Source organism: Ipomoea triloba, chromosome 11, assembly GCF_003576645.1.
Source record: "Ipomoea triloba cultivar NCNSP0323 chromosome 11, ASM357664v1".
Taxonomy (NCBI): domain Eukaryota; kingdom Viridiplantae; phylum Streptophyta; class Magnoliopsida; order Solanales; family Convolvulaceae; genus Ipomoea; species Ipomoea triloba.
In genome coordinates, this window is record NC_044926.1 from 9,526,897 (window position 1) to 9,543,229 (window position 16,333).

The 16,333-nt window shown below is 34.2% G+C and overlaps 1 protein-coding gene across 1 annotated transcript; it reads right to left on the reverse strand.

Moving 5' to 3' along the window:
- Window positions 1-1,339: 1,339 nt before the first annotated feature.
- Window positions 1,340-4,451, reverse strand: LOC115997057 (zinc finger protein SHOOT GRAVITROPISM 5-like). The gene is made up of 3 exons (XM_031236520.1): window positions 3,994-4,451; window positions 3,521-3,920; window positions 1,340-2,579 (listed from the first exon to the last, which is right to left on the reverse strand). The coding sequence occupies exons 1-3, from the start codon at window positions 4,097-4,099 to the stop codon at window positions 1,793-1,795; spliced, it is 1,293 nt and encodes a 430-aa protein (XP_031092380.1). The 5' UTR covers window positions 4,100-4,451; the 3' UTR covers window positions 1,340-1,792.
- Between the last annotated feature and the right edge of the window lie 11,882 nt (window positions 4,452-16,333).

Here is a 16,333-nt window from a genome sequence, read left to right on the forward strand (position 1 = left end):
ATTTTACCGAATAAAAGATAATAAAGGAGTTTCCCCATTAAGTTGTTACATAGAAGAAAACCATAACCAAATACTAGATATTGATCTTAGAGTGTAGCCTTTTTATTATAATAGTATTATACCTTAGTTTGTGTATGTGTGTGTGTATTATGAAAACTGCTTAAATTGAAACGAATATTTAGTTTGTTATTCGAAGAACCATCTCCAAAAATAAGAGAAAACTTTACAGAATAAGATAACAAAGAAGTTTTCGCATTAAGTTGTTACAAAACAGAGATGACACCACTACATACATACTTTGACCCACTTGTCTTGTTACAAAGTATATTAAAGAGGCCGACCAAATCACATAATTAATCCTTAATCTTTCATCGCACGAACTACATACACAAAAAAAGTCTTTGAAATAATTTTAAGATTATTTTTCAACATAAATTTAACTTAGTCTCGTCTCTACTTTATGTTTTCTTGCCACTCGATTTTGTATCACTCTCAATTGCAAGGGTTGCATGTGCAGTTGTCTCCGTACTTGCACCCATTCTTCGATGCGACTTCCCCTATCACAGATCCCTCCAACTCGTTGCAAAACACAAACAATTCATTTACCAATGAAATCCTTATCCTTATAAAAAAAATTGAAAACTCCAGATCTATCAAATCTCAAAATAAATTTATCTTCAATCTCCATTTTATCATTGGATTATCCAAAAAAGTGAATGAAATCATGACAAAGAAGGAAAAAAGAACACACAAATCGAAGAAGAGAAAAATGACGAAAAATGAAGAATTATGATTTTTTTTTTGAATACTACTAACTCTATTACAATGGGGTTCAAACCCACCACTTCCCATATAAAGGGAAAGATTTGATGCCATTGGACCACAAGGTCCTTGGCAAGAATTATGATTTCTTTAGTCACTCGTCCATTGTATTTATAGGTGGAAAATGTGAGAATTATAAATTTGGATGGTTTTTTTTTTACATGAAAGTGTAATCGTTTATTTAAGGTATTTAAATACTAATTCTAAATGACACTTTTGTCCAATGATGTTGATATTATTAAATTGCCCTGAGTTTAGGCAAGTAAATGTTATATTAACAACAAAGGTTTAATTTGGGGACTTTAAATTTCTTATCTTGAAAGATTGAGCATCATCAAAATCTTTACAATACATTTCTTAAAAAATTTATATGTATGAGAAAAAAAAAACAATAATAAAGATGTGCATAATTAGCGTCACATTCAAATAAGAATTATTATTCTCCGGTTAGGTATTACGGTATCAGCACCATTTTTCTGACCACTCCGCCAACTGAGATTTCCAAACATGCAGTCCAAACACAAAATCTATCGACTCCAAAAATTGAGCCATAGACCAGATAATATATTTAACTTATTTCAAAATTCCCCCTCTCGCATATTACTTACTTTCTCATTCACTCAATTGAATGAACCAAAAAAAAAAAAAAAAAAAAAAAACAACAGAAAATAAGAAGAAGAAGAAGTTGCATTACATAGAAGAAGACCATAACCAAATCCTAGAAATCTCAGAGTGTAGATAATATACTCCATTAATGGCAGATTGGCAGCTTTGTTATAACCCTCATCGTGAAATCCAGCATGCACCAATTTAATAAACAAATAAACACCAAATAATTAACCCTTAGCTTCTTCTTCTTCTTCATACACCATATATTATATTATTTAATTTCCTACCATCACCTCGATCACCTCACCACCTTTAGCCATATTTTCATGCAGAGAAGAGAATGAAGAGACAATTAAAGGTATCACTTTCTTCCGTCTAGGTCGCGGGTCTCCATTAAGGCGGAGGAGATATAGCTCAAGGCCAAAGCGTTGTCGGGGCGGGAAACTATGGCGGAACCCTGGAACTGATGCTTGCAGGCATGACAAGTGATTTGCAAGAGAGTGGAGTTGATTTGGCGAACCGCGTGCTCTCTAAGCGCCTGCGCTTTGTTCAAATCCGCCTGCGCTTGCTGTCTAATTTTCTTGGCGTTCGCGAATTCTTGCTCGGCTAGCTCGATCTGCTTCTTGGCTTGCTGTCTCGCCTCCTTTGCGTAGGCCTTTTCTTCCATGGCGGCTCTTAGGTGCTCCCTTGCTTCCTCTCTCATCGCCCTCGCCCCGTGGAAGCTCTGTTTCTCGTTCTCCGCCGCCTCGTTGTGGGTCCGCTCGGTGAAGTCCGAGGAGCCGATGGAGAGCTGCAGCTGGGTGGAGTGGTCGGCGTCGTCTATCTTCGAGGACACCGAGACGTCGAGGCGGCTCGACGATGAGGTTGTCGTCAGGAGTTGAAGCTCTAGGTTGTGATGATGAGGATTTGCGGCATTAATGGCGGCGGCGGCGGCGTTAGAATCGGTTATTTTTGCTCCGCCGCCGCCGGCCGGCTTTGACACTATCATTAGGCTGCTCGGCCACGGCGGAGCGGCGTCGCTCGATGGGCTCGGGCTCGACGCCGTCCGGGAAAGACACGCCGCCGGCTGTAGCGACTGCGGCGGCTGATCGGATGATCGGAGCCGCCCCAGGCTGCAAGCGTCTTGGTGTTCGATAAAGCTCTCCACCCTAAAACCACCATAAATCATAATTAGCAGAAAATAAAATAATTAATAAGAATATTAAAAAAGAATCTGAATGAGGAGAAAATTCTTCTTGACTTACTGGGAGAAGAATATATGTATCAGAAAAAAAAATAAAAATAAAAATAAAACAATGTACCACAGCCTGTATTATACCTGACCTTTGGAAAATGTGGATTGCTTAGCCTCCTATATCAATGAAAAAAAAAAAAAGAAAAAAAAGGAAAAAAGAAAGAGAATATATTTTGGCCCCATCACCCCCAAAACCAAACCCCATTCCTAAATGTTGTTTCACTTTTCCCAATTCTTTTTTCGAAACTTTTCAAACTCTTTTATTCAACCAGTTTGGTGAAAAAGAAGAAGATCATTTTTAAAAAAAAAGGATTTTATCCACAAAATCATAAACAGAAGTTCTTGAAGATTGTGGAATTATAACATGATTTTAATATAATATTAGAGTATTTAATTGGGTTGATTGGATTGGGGAAAACTTATGAGTTTAGATTAGGCGTAGTAGGTTGGGTTGAATGATGGAGCCTAGCAAGAAAATTAGGTCCTACCATGGTTGGAATGCAGACTTTTCCCGACATTATAGGAAACATTGGATTTCTTATTTGATGCCTGATTTTTTAGGCGATCTTAGTTTTGCTAAACTAATTCTAACCTCACAAGATAATTCTAACCTCACAAGATTTCTGCACCCATGAAGAAGAGAATCAAAGATTTATTAGAAGGATTGAGGACTTGGAGAAGACCAGATGGCTGAATTAATTTTAAGCACACATGATCCTATACTTAACTGATCGCAGTTTTACTGAATTAATTTTAAACTCACAAGACCCTGCACTGTGATGATCGGAACTAATTCTAAACTCATAGGACCCTATCTCCGGAGGGGAAGGGAATTTATGAGGAGGAGGAGAGGACCTGGAGAAGACGCGGCCGCAGTCGCAAGAATGGCCGCGGGTGCCGCAGGTTTTGAGGTGGGCTTTGTAGTCGGACTGGACGGCGTAGGCTTTGGAGCATTTGTCGCAGACCCACTGCTTATGGTTGCTGTGTTTCCGCCGGAAATGCTTCTTGATTCCGACGAGGTCGCCCAGGGCGTGGCACGGGTCGTGGTGGAGGCACGTCGGCTCCGGGCACACGAACACCCGCTTCCTCACCACCGGCGTCTCCCTCTTCAGCAGCTTCCACGGCACCTTGTGCCGCCGCCGGTGCATCTGCAGATTCTGATCCCTCTGGAACCCCTGGTTGCATATCTCGCACACGTACCGATCCGACTCCAACAACGTTTTCGGCGACAAAGACACCACCTCCGCGTCCGGATCTACAAAACACACATACAAATATGGAACCTTTTCGCCCACGAATTCTTAATTTCAGTCACCAACACTACCTACCTGGGGTTCCGGCGGGCCGCCGCTTCCGTTTACTGTTATTAACTCCGTTCTCCGGCGGAGCAAAAGGCTGGGAAGTAGATGAAGAAGGATTATTGCCGTTCAACATGGCAGAAATCCACGAAATTGATTATTTGCTAGTGTGTTTAATTTCTTGGAATCAAGAAAAACCTAAAGGGCTATGAAAATTTTGACATATAAACAGTGGGGGTGAGAGAGAGAAAGAGAGAGAGCAAGAAGCATGAGGGAGAAAAAAAAAGAAAAAAAAAAAGAGAAAGAGAGAAAGATAAACAAAGCTCTTTCTTGCTTTCTTTCGGTTATCACCAGCTTTCTTCCTTTCTTTCTTTTAGCTTTTTGATAACTTTCAGCTTTTCATCAGCTTTCTTTCTCTCACACTAATATATATAGTACCACCCTTGCTTGGCTTCAGATCATATATACCACCACCAGGTATTATGTTCAACACCACTGCCCCTAATAAGCTCCTTCAAAGGATGGGTTAGGGGGGGATTGAGTGTGGGGTAAGGAAAACAGGTCACTTCATGCTCATAAGCAAGTCTAGAGACAAGAATTTCATGAGAAGATTTTTAATCAAATGGATCAACATCCACTAAACTTAATCTCATCTCAATAATTGGATACTAACAAAACACCCTAGGAAACATGTTCTATTACTCAAATCACCTTTTAATATTTATCATCTTTATTTGCTTGTGTTGGACATGTGATCTGCTCTTATACCAATTTTCAGATCCAACATTTATTATTACATCAAAAAGCTATAGGGAGTAGCGAAGACCCAATTTTATTTTCTTATACCTGCATATAACAGTTATTAACATGGTCCGGTAATAAGATGAGGAACTTGACTTTTCAAGTCGCACTCCACCACAATTAGTGTAACGTTTTGATGATATGATACTGGCTGGATGAAATTCGCATTAGCCCTCCAATTCAAGCCACCATCCAACATCATCATAGATGTAATAAAGAATCATACTTAAAAGAGTCTAGTCAAGAGAAGTGAATATTATAGTAGCATTGAGGGAGTAATTTAAGTAAAGAAATATAACCTAACTTTTATTGTTTCAATTTACACATATCAGTTTACTCAATACACCATGAACTATATCAGATTATTCATGCCGCACTCTGTGAAAATTGCTAGATGAAAAAAAAATTAATGGTTTAATTTATGTATCGAAACAGACCTTATGAAAGATCAGGATGCGAGATGAATAATCTGGTATAGTTCATAATGCAAGATTGCACTTTAACCAAAAATTAATTTTATCAAACACTTTTTACCCCATGTAACTTTTCAGATCCAAAGGGAGGGATTGAAGGGAATAACCTGAATACTCTAGATAAGAATCGTAGAGAGAAGTGGGTTTTGATAAAATCAAAATCATCATCCAAATTTGTTATCAACAATTAAGCATCCCCACAAAAGCAAACAAACAAAACAGAAGAATCATCAGTCATGATTTACGTTACACATACAGTAAAAAAAAAATAATAATTAAAAAACTCATGGATACATAGACAGGGTCAGGGCAGCAGCATGTACAATTACAAGGGTTGCAGATGGGATACATGGTCAAAGGTGAAGGGCATTTGTGTCATATGAGATATATATTAACTTTTGGTAAGCAAGAGCATCAATAAAACAGTGAGTTACCAACAGCAGAATTGTCTTTTGTAAATGACCTGTTCAGGATGGGCCACTGCATTACACCATCAATATAATTAAGCTCATCACACCCCACCACCAACTTGGGTGAATGAAAAAATAGAAAAAATAAAAAAACAAAAAAATCTTCCCCTGAAATTTATGATCTCACATTGTGAATATAGTTTATAATTATGAATTTCGATTTATCTGTTGCAAATAATTTCTTGTTACTTATAGCCATTAGCCTAAGGAAGTTTAAAATGTGTCATATATTAACATATTTGTTTAGCATTTTAAAAGAAATTATTTAATTCATAGTTTCAATCATCTAATTAGGGTGGACATTGTGTATAGATTTAGGGGATATCCAAATATTATTTTGCAGATCCAAAAATTCCAAGTGATTTTTTAAGATCTAATGTCTAAATCAAATAATGTTATGAATAAGTGTAAAATATATAGATTTTGATGATGTAAGTGTAAAATAGAATTAGATTATGAACCCCCAAAATTTTTCTTATAAAGTTAATATAGTTTGAAGTATAAGTCGTCATTGCAAAAATTTTTGAAGGATCAACATACAAGAAAACCTCAACATAGCACAATTTTGGTGCTGATGTATTGCTTATTTTATTAGGCAACAAAGGTTTGAAGTAGTAGAAGTTACTCTACAATAAGACTTTGAAGGCGACGTAGTATTTGAGGTCAACAAGAAGAGTTGAGTAGTAGCACAATTTTACCAAGCAACAAGAGTTTTGCTAGTAGCACTACTATGATGCATCTAAGAGATTATAAGCAATAGAAGTCTAAGCAACATGAGTCTAAGAAGTAACATAGGAGATTACATAAGCAGTTGACAGTAGAGGTTTCGAAGAGACAAGACTTTTGGGGACAACACGATTTTATGTGAGTAAGAATTTTCAAAGTAGAACAAGTTTTCTACAACAGAGGATTCAAGCAGCAAAGGGTTGAGAAGTAGCAAAACCTATAAATAGAAAAAGGAGATACAAAACATAACTTTTCTACAAATATTCGCTATTATTACGAGGAATTATTACTGCTTTTAGAGACGATGACACATTATCCAAGATAGATATTTGTCTTTTCTAGAAAGCTATAAAAGCTAGAGTTTGGGAAAAGTTGCATTCAACAATTGAGTAAGGAGTATAAGCTTGTATAATGCAAGATGGTGATTTTAATTTCCTTTAATCAAATAGAGAAATTCAAAATCCAGCTATAAATATGTGAAAAATGCTCAAGAGGAAACAATGTGATACATAAGAGATTTTATCAAACATTCTACAACAGCTTTTTACGTCAGTCATCTAATTATCTAAGATCTAGATTCATTCAAGTCTCAATTAGTTGGAGAAATTCTTTCAATTCAACCTTTATATTGAAATCTTGTTGATCTCTAATTTGTGTAGATAGAGGAAGAGTAACAAGTAGTTGTGCCTTATGAAAACCTTAGCAAACCTTGTTGGCTTTGTGATCGAAGCACTTGTTTGTATTTCACCTGTAAATATGGGCCATACAAATCAAAGGTTGCCCCACCATTTTAGCGGGGTAGCACGGGCTAGCCTGGTGGGCTAAGCCCATTTCGAAAACTCTATTATTTAACCAAAATGTTCGACTCAATCACTCCATCCCTTACTCTATTTTAATTTCTGTTGATCTTGAATTCACACACAATTACATTTTCAAATATGCTACGAACTATTTCAAGGCAAGCTAAAGCCTTCCACTACATTTCAAACTCTGAAATCTATTTGATGAAAAATTTTAAACTGTCTATTTAGCCCCCTTCCTAGATTGTTCGCTTGTATGAGACCAACACTATGGTTTTACTCAAACTTTGCGCGACAACCAAAGGTTTTTTTTTTAAGTGTAAACTCTCATTTACTTTCTTCTTGTTTTTCATGAAACGTCTTATCTTCTTCATGTATTAAGTGAAACAACTCTTTTTTTTCATAAGATATATAAGGTATTTTGATCAGTTGCATAGAAGACAATCTCTTCTTCTTCATCATACTTCAATATGTTGAAAGTCTTCTAGTTTTCAACATAGTTTAATACCCTTGACATATCTATTTTAAATATCCACTATACTATTCATCTAATATTATCTTCTAATAATGATTTTTAGCTTATAATATTTAAACTCTTATGGCATTGAACCTCTTCTACTTTGCTCAGTCTTCTATTAAAACATCTTTCGATAATAAAAGTCACCCAAAAGATATCACAAGTTTAATTCTTCTACCAATGTAATTTTTATGATATCCTTCTTTGACAAATCTTCTATACGAGCTATTCCTTTCGGTTCAACACTTCTTGTGTTCGATCAACATTTTCATTCAAACAACTCCTCTGATTACTAACACTTTTGCCAAATTAAAACATATCTTTTATTTGGCTAACTCTCTTAAATGGAGTTCTCTTTGTTCTAATCACTCTTCTGATTAGTGAAGTCTACTGAAGTTTTAACAATATCTCTTTCATAAGTAGCCCATTGGGGTTCAACCTGAAAACTACAATTACTTTGGAAAATCTCTAATTCTTTAATAGATTAACATAGTATCGTCAAGATCTAATAATTACACTTCCTCATAACAAAGTACACATAGAAAGGACCCTTAGCACGACCTTAGCGTTTATCAGTTGCTAACCTACTAATTAGCTCAATTGCAGGCACATTTTTATAGAGTTTAAGTGGTCAATTACATTATTTGATCAAGCTTGAGGGTTTATTTTACCATTATCCATACAACTCTTCTATTAATTTTAAACCTTTTAACATTTATTTCATTACTTGGACATTGATATTTTTCATATATGTAATTAAACTAAAAAAATTATTAGGACTCTATATTCTAATCACATTATATTTCATTTTCCCTCTCCTGTGTTATTGTGAATCTACCTTTCAGCATTTCTCTTCTAACTAGGACTCTTTGTATTCCTATAAATGCCTCTCTTACTGTACTTTGTAAATTGGATTGTTCAATAATAAAATTTTTCTCAGAACTATTGTCCTCATATGGTATCAGCAGACCTAACGATCTATGGCTCCCAGCCTAACCGTCGTCGCCGCTGCCACAGAGGAATTTGCACCACCGTCGCTGGCTGGTGTGCATCTTCCTCTCGCACTATCTCAAATATTTCCTTCCCATCGCCAACCCGGATAAATACCCAATGGACAACCCACAACTTTATATCCATTAAACTTACCTCTTCAAACTCTTCATTCTTTAAAAAAAAAATTTCCCTTTCTTAGTCAACAAAATCCCAGTGGATATGTTGATGGCACGCTACCATGTCCAACTTCTTTAATTTAGGCTCTGGATGGTTATTCCGTGGTAGCAATCTTCCACTCAAGATTAATTAGGTTCATAAAGATTCTTCTATTTTTTCCATGCTCATCTCGTCTTTATCCAATATGGTTATGTATGTTGCAGTGGGACATACCACGTCCCATACCCTGTGGCAAGCTATTGAACTTGCATTTGGGTCATTTTCTTGGGTATGTTCTCTAAGTTTCCTTAGTTAGCTGCAATCTTTGCACCAAGGGGATTCCACGACGAGTGAGTATCTTGGTAAAACTAAGGTTTGATTGGACTGCTTGTTGAAACTAGCCGATCGATTGCTTTAGATAAACATAATCTCTATTTATTCAATGGTTTACACCCTGAGTACCGCACAATGGTCTCCTCATTAATTTCCAAGGAACTTGTGACAATTGATCAATTCAACGACTATCTTACTGCACATCAATTCATCTATTCGGATGATGTTTCTTTGCCTGCTCCCCCAGCCCAACCATTAGTACTTTTTGCATAGAGAGGACCAACCCCTACTGCTCAAAAGAAACATGCTACTAATCAACCTTGTGATCGTGGTTGTGGAAATAGAGGATGCTAGGGTCATGGACATGGCCGTGGTTATGTGCCAAAGCGTCAAAATCTACAACAACCTTGGTCATACTACCAGATAAGTGCCAATGATGCATTTTTATAAGGTTCATTTTGGGGTTGTTTTTTGCTTGTTTGGAGTCTTTTTTGTTTGATTTGTGAGGAAAATCCTATGATGAGTACATTTTAGTGTTTTGAAGGATTTTAGATCAAAGTAATAGCATATGGGCATGATTTGAAACAATTTTGAAGAGTGTTGCAGTGACAAATCATCAAAGAGGTTGCAGGATCGTGGAGAAGCTTGTGGTGAAACTTCTACAGCTTACATGAAGCTCTACACAATTGTGGCAACATACTTGGGAGCGGCACGAAGTCCTGCACGATCGTGCACGCGATTGTGGCAGTGGGCGTGAACTATTTAAAGCCCGAAAGTGTTGACTTTTTGAAGAAGTTATCTTAGACTTTAGTTTTCCATCTTTTAGTCATCTCAAATACTCTTCCAATCTAGGAGAAAAAGTAGTTCTATGGTTCAAGTAACTTGACAAATTACTTTGATCTTGGAGCTATTTCCTCTTGATTGATTTGGATCACTTGTTGATTAATTGTTACTTTTGAGTTGAAGCTCGGTAATCTCTGCATTTTATCCATTTCAATTTCATTTTCATCTTCATTCCTTGCTTCTGTTAATAAAATAGATCTTTGAAAAAGAGTTTACGAAATTATCTTTTACTCCTCTATATTGTTTTGATTTATGGAATAATATAGTTGTTCAAGATATAGTTCAGAGTATATCTCTATGTTTATACTATAACTAGATTGAGTCTGTACCAGCACTTAGGGTGTGTTTGGTAGCCCGAAAAATAATTTCCGAAAATCATTTTCTGGGCTTTGGGTGTTTGGGAACACCCAGAAAATGTGGTCAACGGAAATTGATTTCCGTTGACCACGGAAAATAGAGGAGTTTTTTCGGAAAATGGCTTCACGCTGCCGTCCCTCCCTTCAATCCGGCGGACTGGTTTCCGGCGGAAACCAGTCCGCCAGCTCTGGTTTCCGGCAGGGGGCCGGAAACCAGAGCAAACTGCGAGCAGCGGCTGCTCTGGTTTCCGCCGGAAACCACAGCAGTCGTCCTCTTTTTTTTTTTAAATTTTAAATTAGTTATAATAAATATTATTAGGTTATATATTTTTTATATTTTAAATAAAAGAATAAAATTATATAATTATATATTTCTACTCATTTTCCACTCATTTTCCGGAAAATGAACCAAACACCTAAAGACAATTTTCCAGAGTACATCCAAACACGGAAAATGAACTCATTTTCCGGAAAATAACTCATTTTCCAGAAAACATTTTCCAGAATTCATTTCCCTGCTTTCCAAACACACCCTTAGACTTAGTTCAAAGATAACATTGAAGATTGAAGACCAAGAGCAGAACCAGTTAACAAGTCACGCTCAAATGAAGGTTCAAGGCAGTTAGTTTGCTGCAAATTAATCCTGAAGAAGACTATAAAAGCCTTGACTCTCACCTAGTTGCGACGATGACTCAAGAATTACTTGGAGAGATTTCAGAAACTTTAGAGGGCAGTTTTAATGAGTTAAACCTGAGCAACTTGATGAATTAATATTCTTATCAAGTTGAATTCAAGCATTGATAATATCAGGCTGTAACCACAAGAATACAACTCGGGAGAACTGCAATTAAGGGGGAGACTCAACTTGTAAGATTGGGAGATCCTTCACCAATTCTTCAAGAAGTTTCTTCGTGTTTGAAGGTTATGGTATAGCCAAAAAGATCGAAGTGTTTTGCTCATATCACTATGTTTGGTAAAACGTTCACGTTGGTTATGAATGAAGAATTGGGCTACTGTTTATGTTGTTCCTTCTCAGATGTAGGAATGATTATTTCGAACTGGGTTAACAAACTTTCTGTGTTCTTGCGTGTTGTGTTTTAATTTCCTAATGCTTGCTATCTATTTGATTTTGTCTATGAACTACTTCTTGAACTAGTTCTAAAGCTATCATTTCATAACTCTATTGTGCTCAATATTCATTAGGTGTACTATGTTAACAAAGTGATCATGTATTGATCTTGAAATTAGAGGTACTCCTGCATTAAATTCATCTTCAATTTAATGTGCTTTCAATTTAGAACATTGAGTGGCTAAAATTCATTATGGATTGGATTAGCATTTACTTTCATGGTGCTAGTGCGATTGTGAATTGTTAATTGGTATTGTGTTAAGGCCCAATTCCCTAGATTGTCTAGGACTTAGTGTGCTTGACAAGAGATTGCTAGCTTGCTAGAGCCTAAGTCGCACTTGCATTTCTCGCCTTAGGTCCGCAAGGGAAAAGTCCAGAATAAGGTGTAAGCAAGGTGTTTGATAAAATGTCTCATAGGTGTAACATTGTCATGTGGGTGCTTTATTACACTATTAGGCCATAAAGACCTAAAATGGCTATAGCAATGGTAATCACCTCATTTGAAGTTCAATGAACACAATCATGCAATTCCTAGCTTAGACACTAGAAACACCATTGCAAGGAAAGGCTAATATATACCCCATTTCACCTTAATTGCTTTGTTTACTTGTTTGCATACTTGTTTACTCTTGATACTTGCACACTTGATTCTTCATACTTTTCACACAATGATTGCACACATTTTGGATCTTGTACTTGAAGGGTTTTAGTCCTTCTTTTGACTTGCTACACATCAATGCATCCAAATGTGTCATCCTTTGAGAACGACATTGTTGGGAAACTACCTCTCCCAACCTTCTTTCCATGTTCAACACGTGTCACAACCAACTTGAGCCACTAACAACACAACGCCACTTCAAACCTGTAAACAAGATTCCTAATATGTTCCTGCCCTATGGAGATCTTTCTTCTAACTAGCATATATATATATATATATATATATATATATATATATATATATATATGATTTCTATGTTTCTAGCACACTTCCCGACCTAGCAAAGCCTCTTGTGCTCAACTTGTATGGAAGGAATATATTATATTGGTCCTGTTTGGTAAATGGATGTTAGCTGATTGGGGTGGCTGTTTGGGTTAGAAGGTATGATTTGGTGATAACATTAGCTGATTGTAGAAAGTTGTTTGATAGATTAGCTGTTAGCTAATAGCTGTTTGGTATAATTTCTTTTATCAAAAAGCTAATTGAAAAGGCTGCTTTGAGTAGCCTTTTGAATTTTAGCATTTTGGAGTTACAAAAAGCTTATTAACAAAATAATTAATAGTGGTCAAATAAGCCAAAATTGGCTGATAGGCTGATTATTTACCAAACAGGGTCATTGTGCTTAGGCTTACCAAACTTATTAGTACAATTAGTCTTTTTTATGTGAGATGCGTAAAAACATATGCCCAATATTTATAATTTTTAAAATAACTAACAAATTCTTACTAATTAAAATCTAAATAAAAAAATTATTTATTATATTAATCTAATATATAATGTCTACAAATATTATTATCATTAAAGAGTATAAGAAAAGATATGGTGAATGCATGCACATGGTAAAATTAATGGAAAAGATAACGTAAGTTATAACGGTAAGGGTATTTTTGTCTAAAAAATTGTATAGTACAACTCTAAAAACACAATGTACAAAATAGTTAGCACTAAAAATATTGACATAAATTAGGGATATAACTTTCATGGAGACTTATTATGTTTTTAGATTAGATATCTTTTATAGTATATCTCATTGACACTTGTATTTTACCTTAAAATCTATGTAGCGTATAGTAGTCAAACCGAATCAAATACGAATAAAATTTTAACATTCAATAATTGAATCAAATTTATATTAAGATATATTCTAATTTAAGAAATATGAACCAACAACTAATTGTTATGATTTGATTTTAGACATTAGTTCAAATAATTTGAATTATGCCTACTCCTACCTCTAATTAATTAGACTCTACCAATTGAGTAATTCACATACGTTGTTGAAAAAAATAGAAAAAAATATACAATTTAAGTGGCCATTCTAATGTATTAATTTGAGTAGTATATTTTGATTTGGATTGGGTCAAAGTAGATGGGAATTCTCCTAGTTAGAAATGATGAATTCAATATATATGAACTCAAAATAGATAATGAGTGAATAAAAAAATTATTCTCAAAGTATATCCATCGAATTGGGAAAATTGAAGTTAGAGCAGTCTTTTAAATAACATTTTTCTTTTTCACATTAGAAAATGATACAAGTTTGGATTATTATAAGTACAATTCAATTTTTTTTTAAGAATTTGAATTGTATAGCATATAAACTCCAATATAAAAAATAACTCAAAAAGCTCTAATATATTTGGTAATTAACAATTACCCACACCCTAATTACATATTAGGGAAAAAAACTCGAGGTTAAGCTAGCTAGCCAGTAGCCACTGGTAAAGGTAAAGACAACTATTCATAAGCTGGAATGTCAGAGTCCTATGGATTCTGTGGTAACTTCTAATATAAAACTTAAAGAAAAAAAAAAGTGAAAAAAATAAATCTCTAAAATTAATTGGATAATTAGGATTTAGGGAAAGGCAGTCAAAAGAAGATTGTTTTGGGAGAAACTAACGTGCTGCCAATTACCATGCATGTGTCTTGCCATCTATTTATTCCCACCAAAGTGTGTTTTAATGTGAGGGATACATAAAGTTCATCAGTAATGTAGTTTTAATTCTTTTTTTTTCCCCTTTTATTTTTCAAAAAGTGTGTTTTAATGTGTTTTAATTTCTTCTTTAATTTGTTTTCAAATAACGTAATTTTAACTTTATCATCACGCAATACGCACCTTAGTCACATTGAATACCCCTCAAATATGAACTCATATCGATCTTTAACACTAATTATATAAAGAAAAACATTTTTTAGTACTGAATTATATAATAAAATAATAGTTTTAATTTCGTCTCTCAATTGTTTATGAATGACTTTTTTCGCCATTCAATTATTTGTGAAGTATTATTTTCCATTAGAGCTCTAGTAAAAAAATTTATTTAGCAAACAATTAAATGAAAGTGACAATAGGTATAATTAAAGGACAAAAAACTATATCCATATAATTTAAAGACGAAAAGTGTTCATATTTCCTAATGATATTATAATACTCTAAAATAATATATCAATTTAAATTCTTAATTAATGATGATGCATCATTTCACTTATATATATATATATGTATATATATATATATATATATATATATATATATATATATATATATATTGTCGTTTTATAATATAATGCATTAAAATGCCGCAGAAAATTGTCCACGTGTGTGTGTGAGTCTGTGAGATACACCATCCCTACCAAAGCTTGTCTAGCATGGATAATCATGTTCAAAGAAATGAAAGAAAAGAGGGGTTTTAGGATTGGGATTAATTAGCTTAATTATTACTATTATTATTATTATTATTATTATTATTATTATTATTATTATTATTATTATTGACGATGAAAAGGAAAAGCATATGTAGGTAGCAGATCCATGCTCCTTGCGTGTACCGGTGTGAGGATAATCATTATACTTGACAAAAAGAAATTGAAATTAAAATTAAAATTTAAAAAAAAACAAACAAACAAACACACAAAAGCTGAAGTCTGAAGATCTAGAAACATTAATGGCCTGTTTGGTTAGATGTAGTTTGGAGGGAATTGCAATTCATTGAATTGCAATTCATTGAATTCCCAAACTACAGTGTTTGGTTGGAGGGAATTGCAATTCCGCAGAATTGCAATTCCCTCCAAATGTTGAATTGCAATTCATGGGGTACCCCCATGAATTGCAATTCGGTGGAGAGGAGGGGCAATTTGTTGGTGTAAAGACAATTTTGCCCCTCCTCCCATACTCTTGAGCTTTTTTTTTTTTTTTTTNTTTTGGTAATTTGAAAGAGTTATTATTATTATTATTATTATTATTTTGAAAGAATTATTATTATTATTATTTGAATTATTATTATTATTATTATACTTATTATTATTATTATTAAAAGAATTATTATTATTATTATTATTATTATTATTACTATTACTACTATTACTACAACATCTAATCACAACATAAGGTTATTTTAGTCATTTTGTCACTTCTTACCTTTTAATTCTCTGTACTCCTATTTCTGCATACCAAACATTGTAATTTCAATTCCTACTTTATTCATTGAATTGCAATTCCACCGAATTACAATTCTTTTCCCCCATAATTCTCTCCTCCCAACCAAACGCCCTGTAAGATCAACGGATATCCATAATTAAATAATTTTTTAGCTTTAATTTCCTTAACAAAAAAGATATATATATATGTAATACCTTAAATAGGTTTTATATCAAAAAATGTACGATAAAAATAAAAATAAAAAATCAGCCCGATACATAAAATTTTTCGTGTTTGAAATTAAAAATTTATTAATAAAAGCTGTAACATGTATAAACAGGATCACGACTTGCAACGCGCAAACAAATTGTGTGAATGCTCTTATGCTCTGCCTTAACATGTGTGGTGATTATAATTTGTCCGGTCAAGAGGAAGGGTAATATTTTTGAGGAAAAAATATAATATGTTTACATTTTGATGCAAAATTATTACATTTTTCATCAAAAATATTACACTTTCCTTTATAAGTCATGTTGACAAGTGTTTGTAACTTATAAGAGAAAATATAATAGTTATGAAAAATGTAATACATTTAAATCAAAAGTGTAGATATATTATTACATTTTTCTTCAAAAGT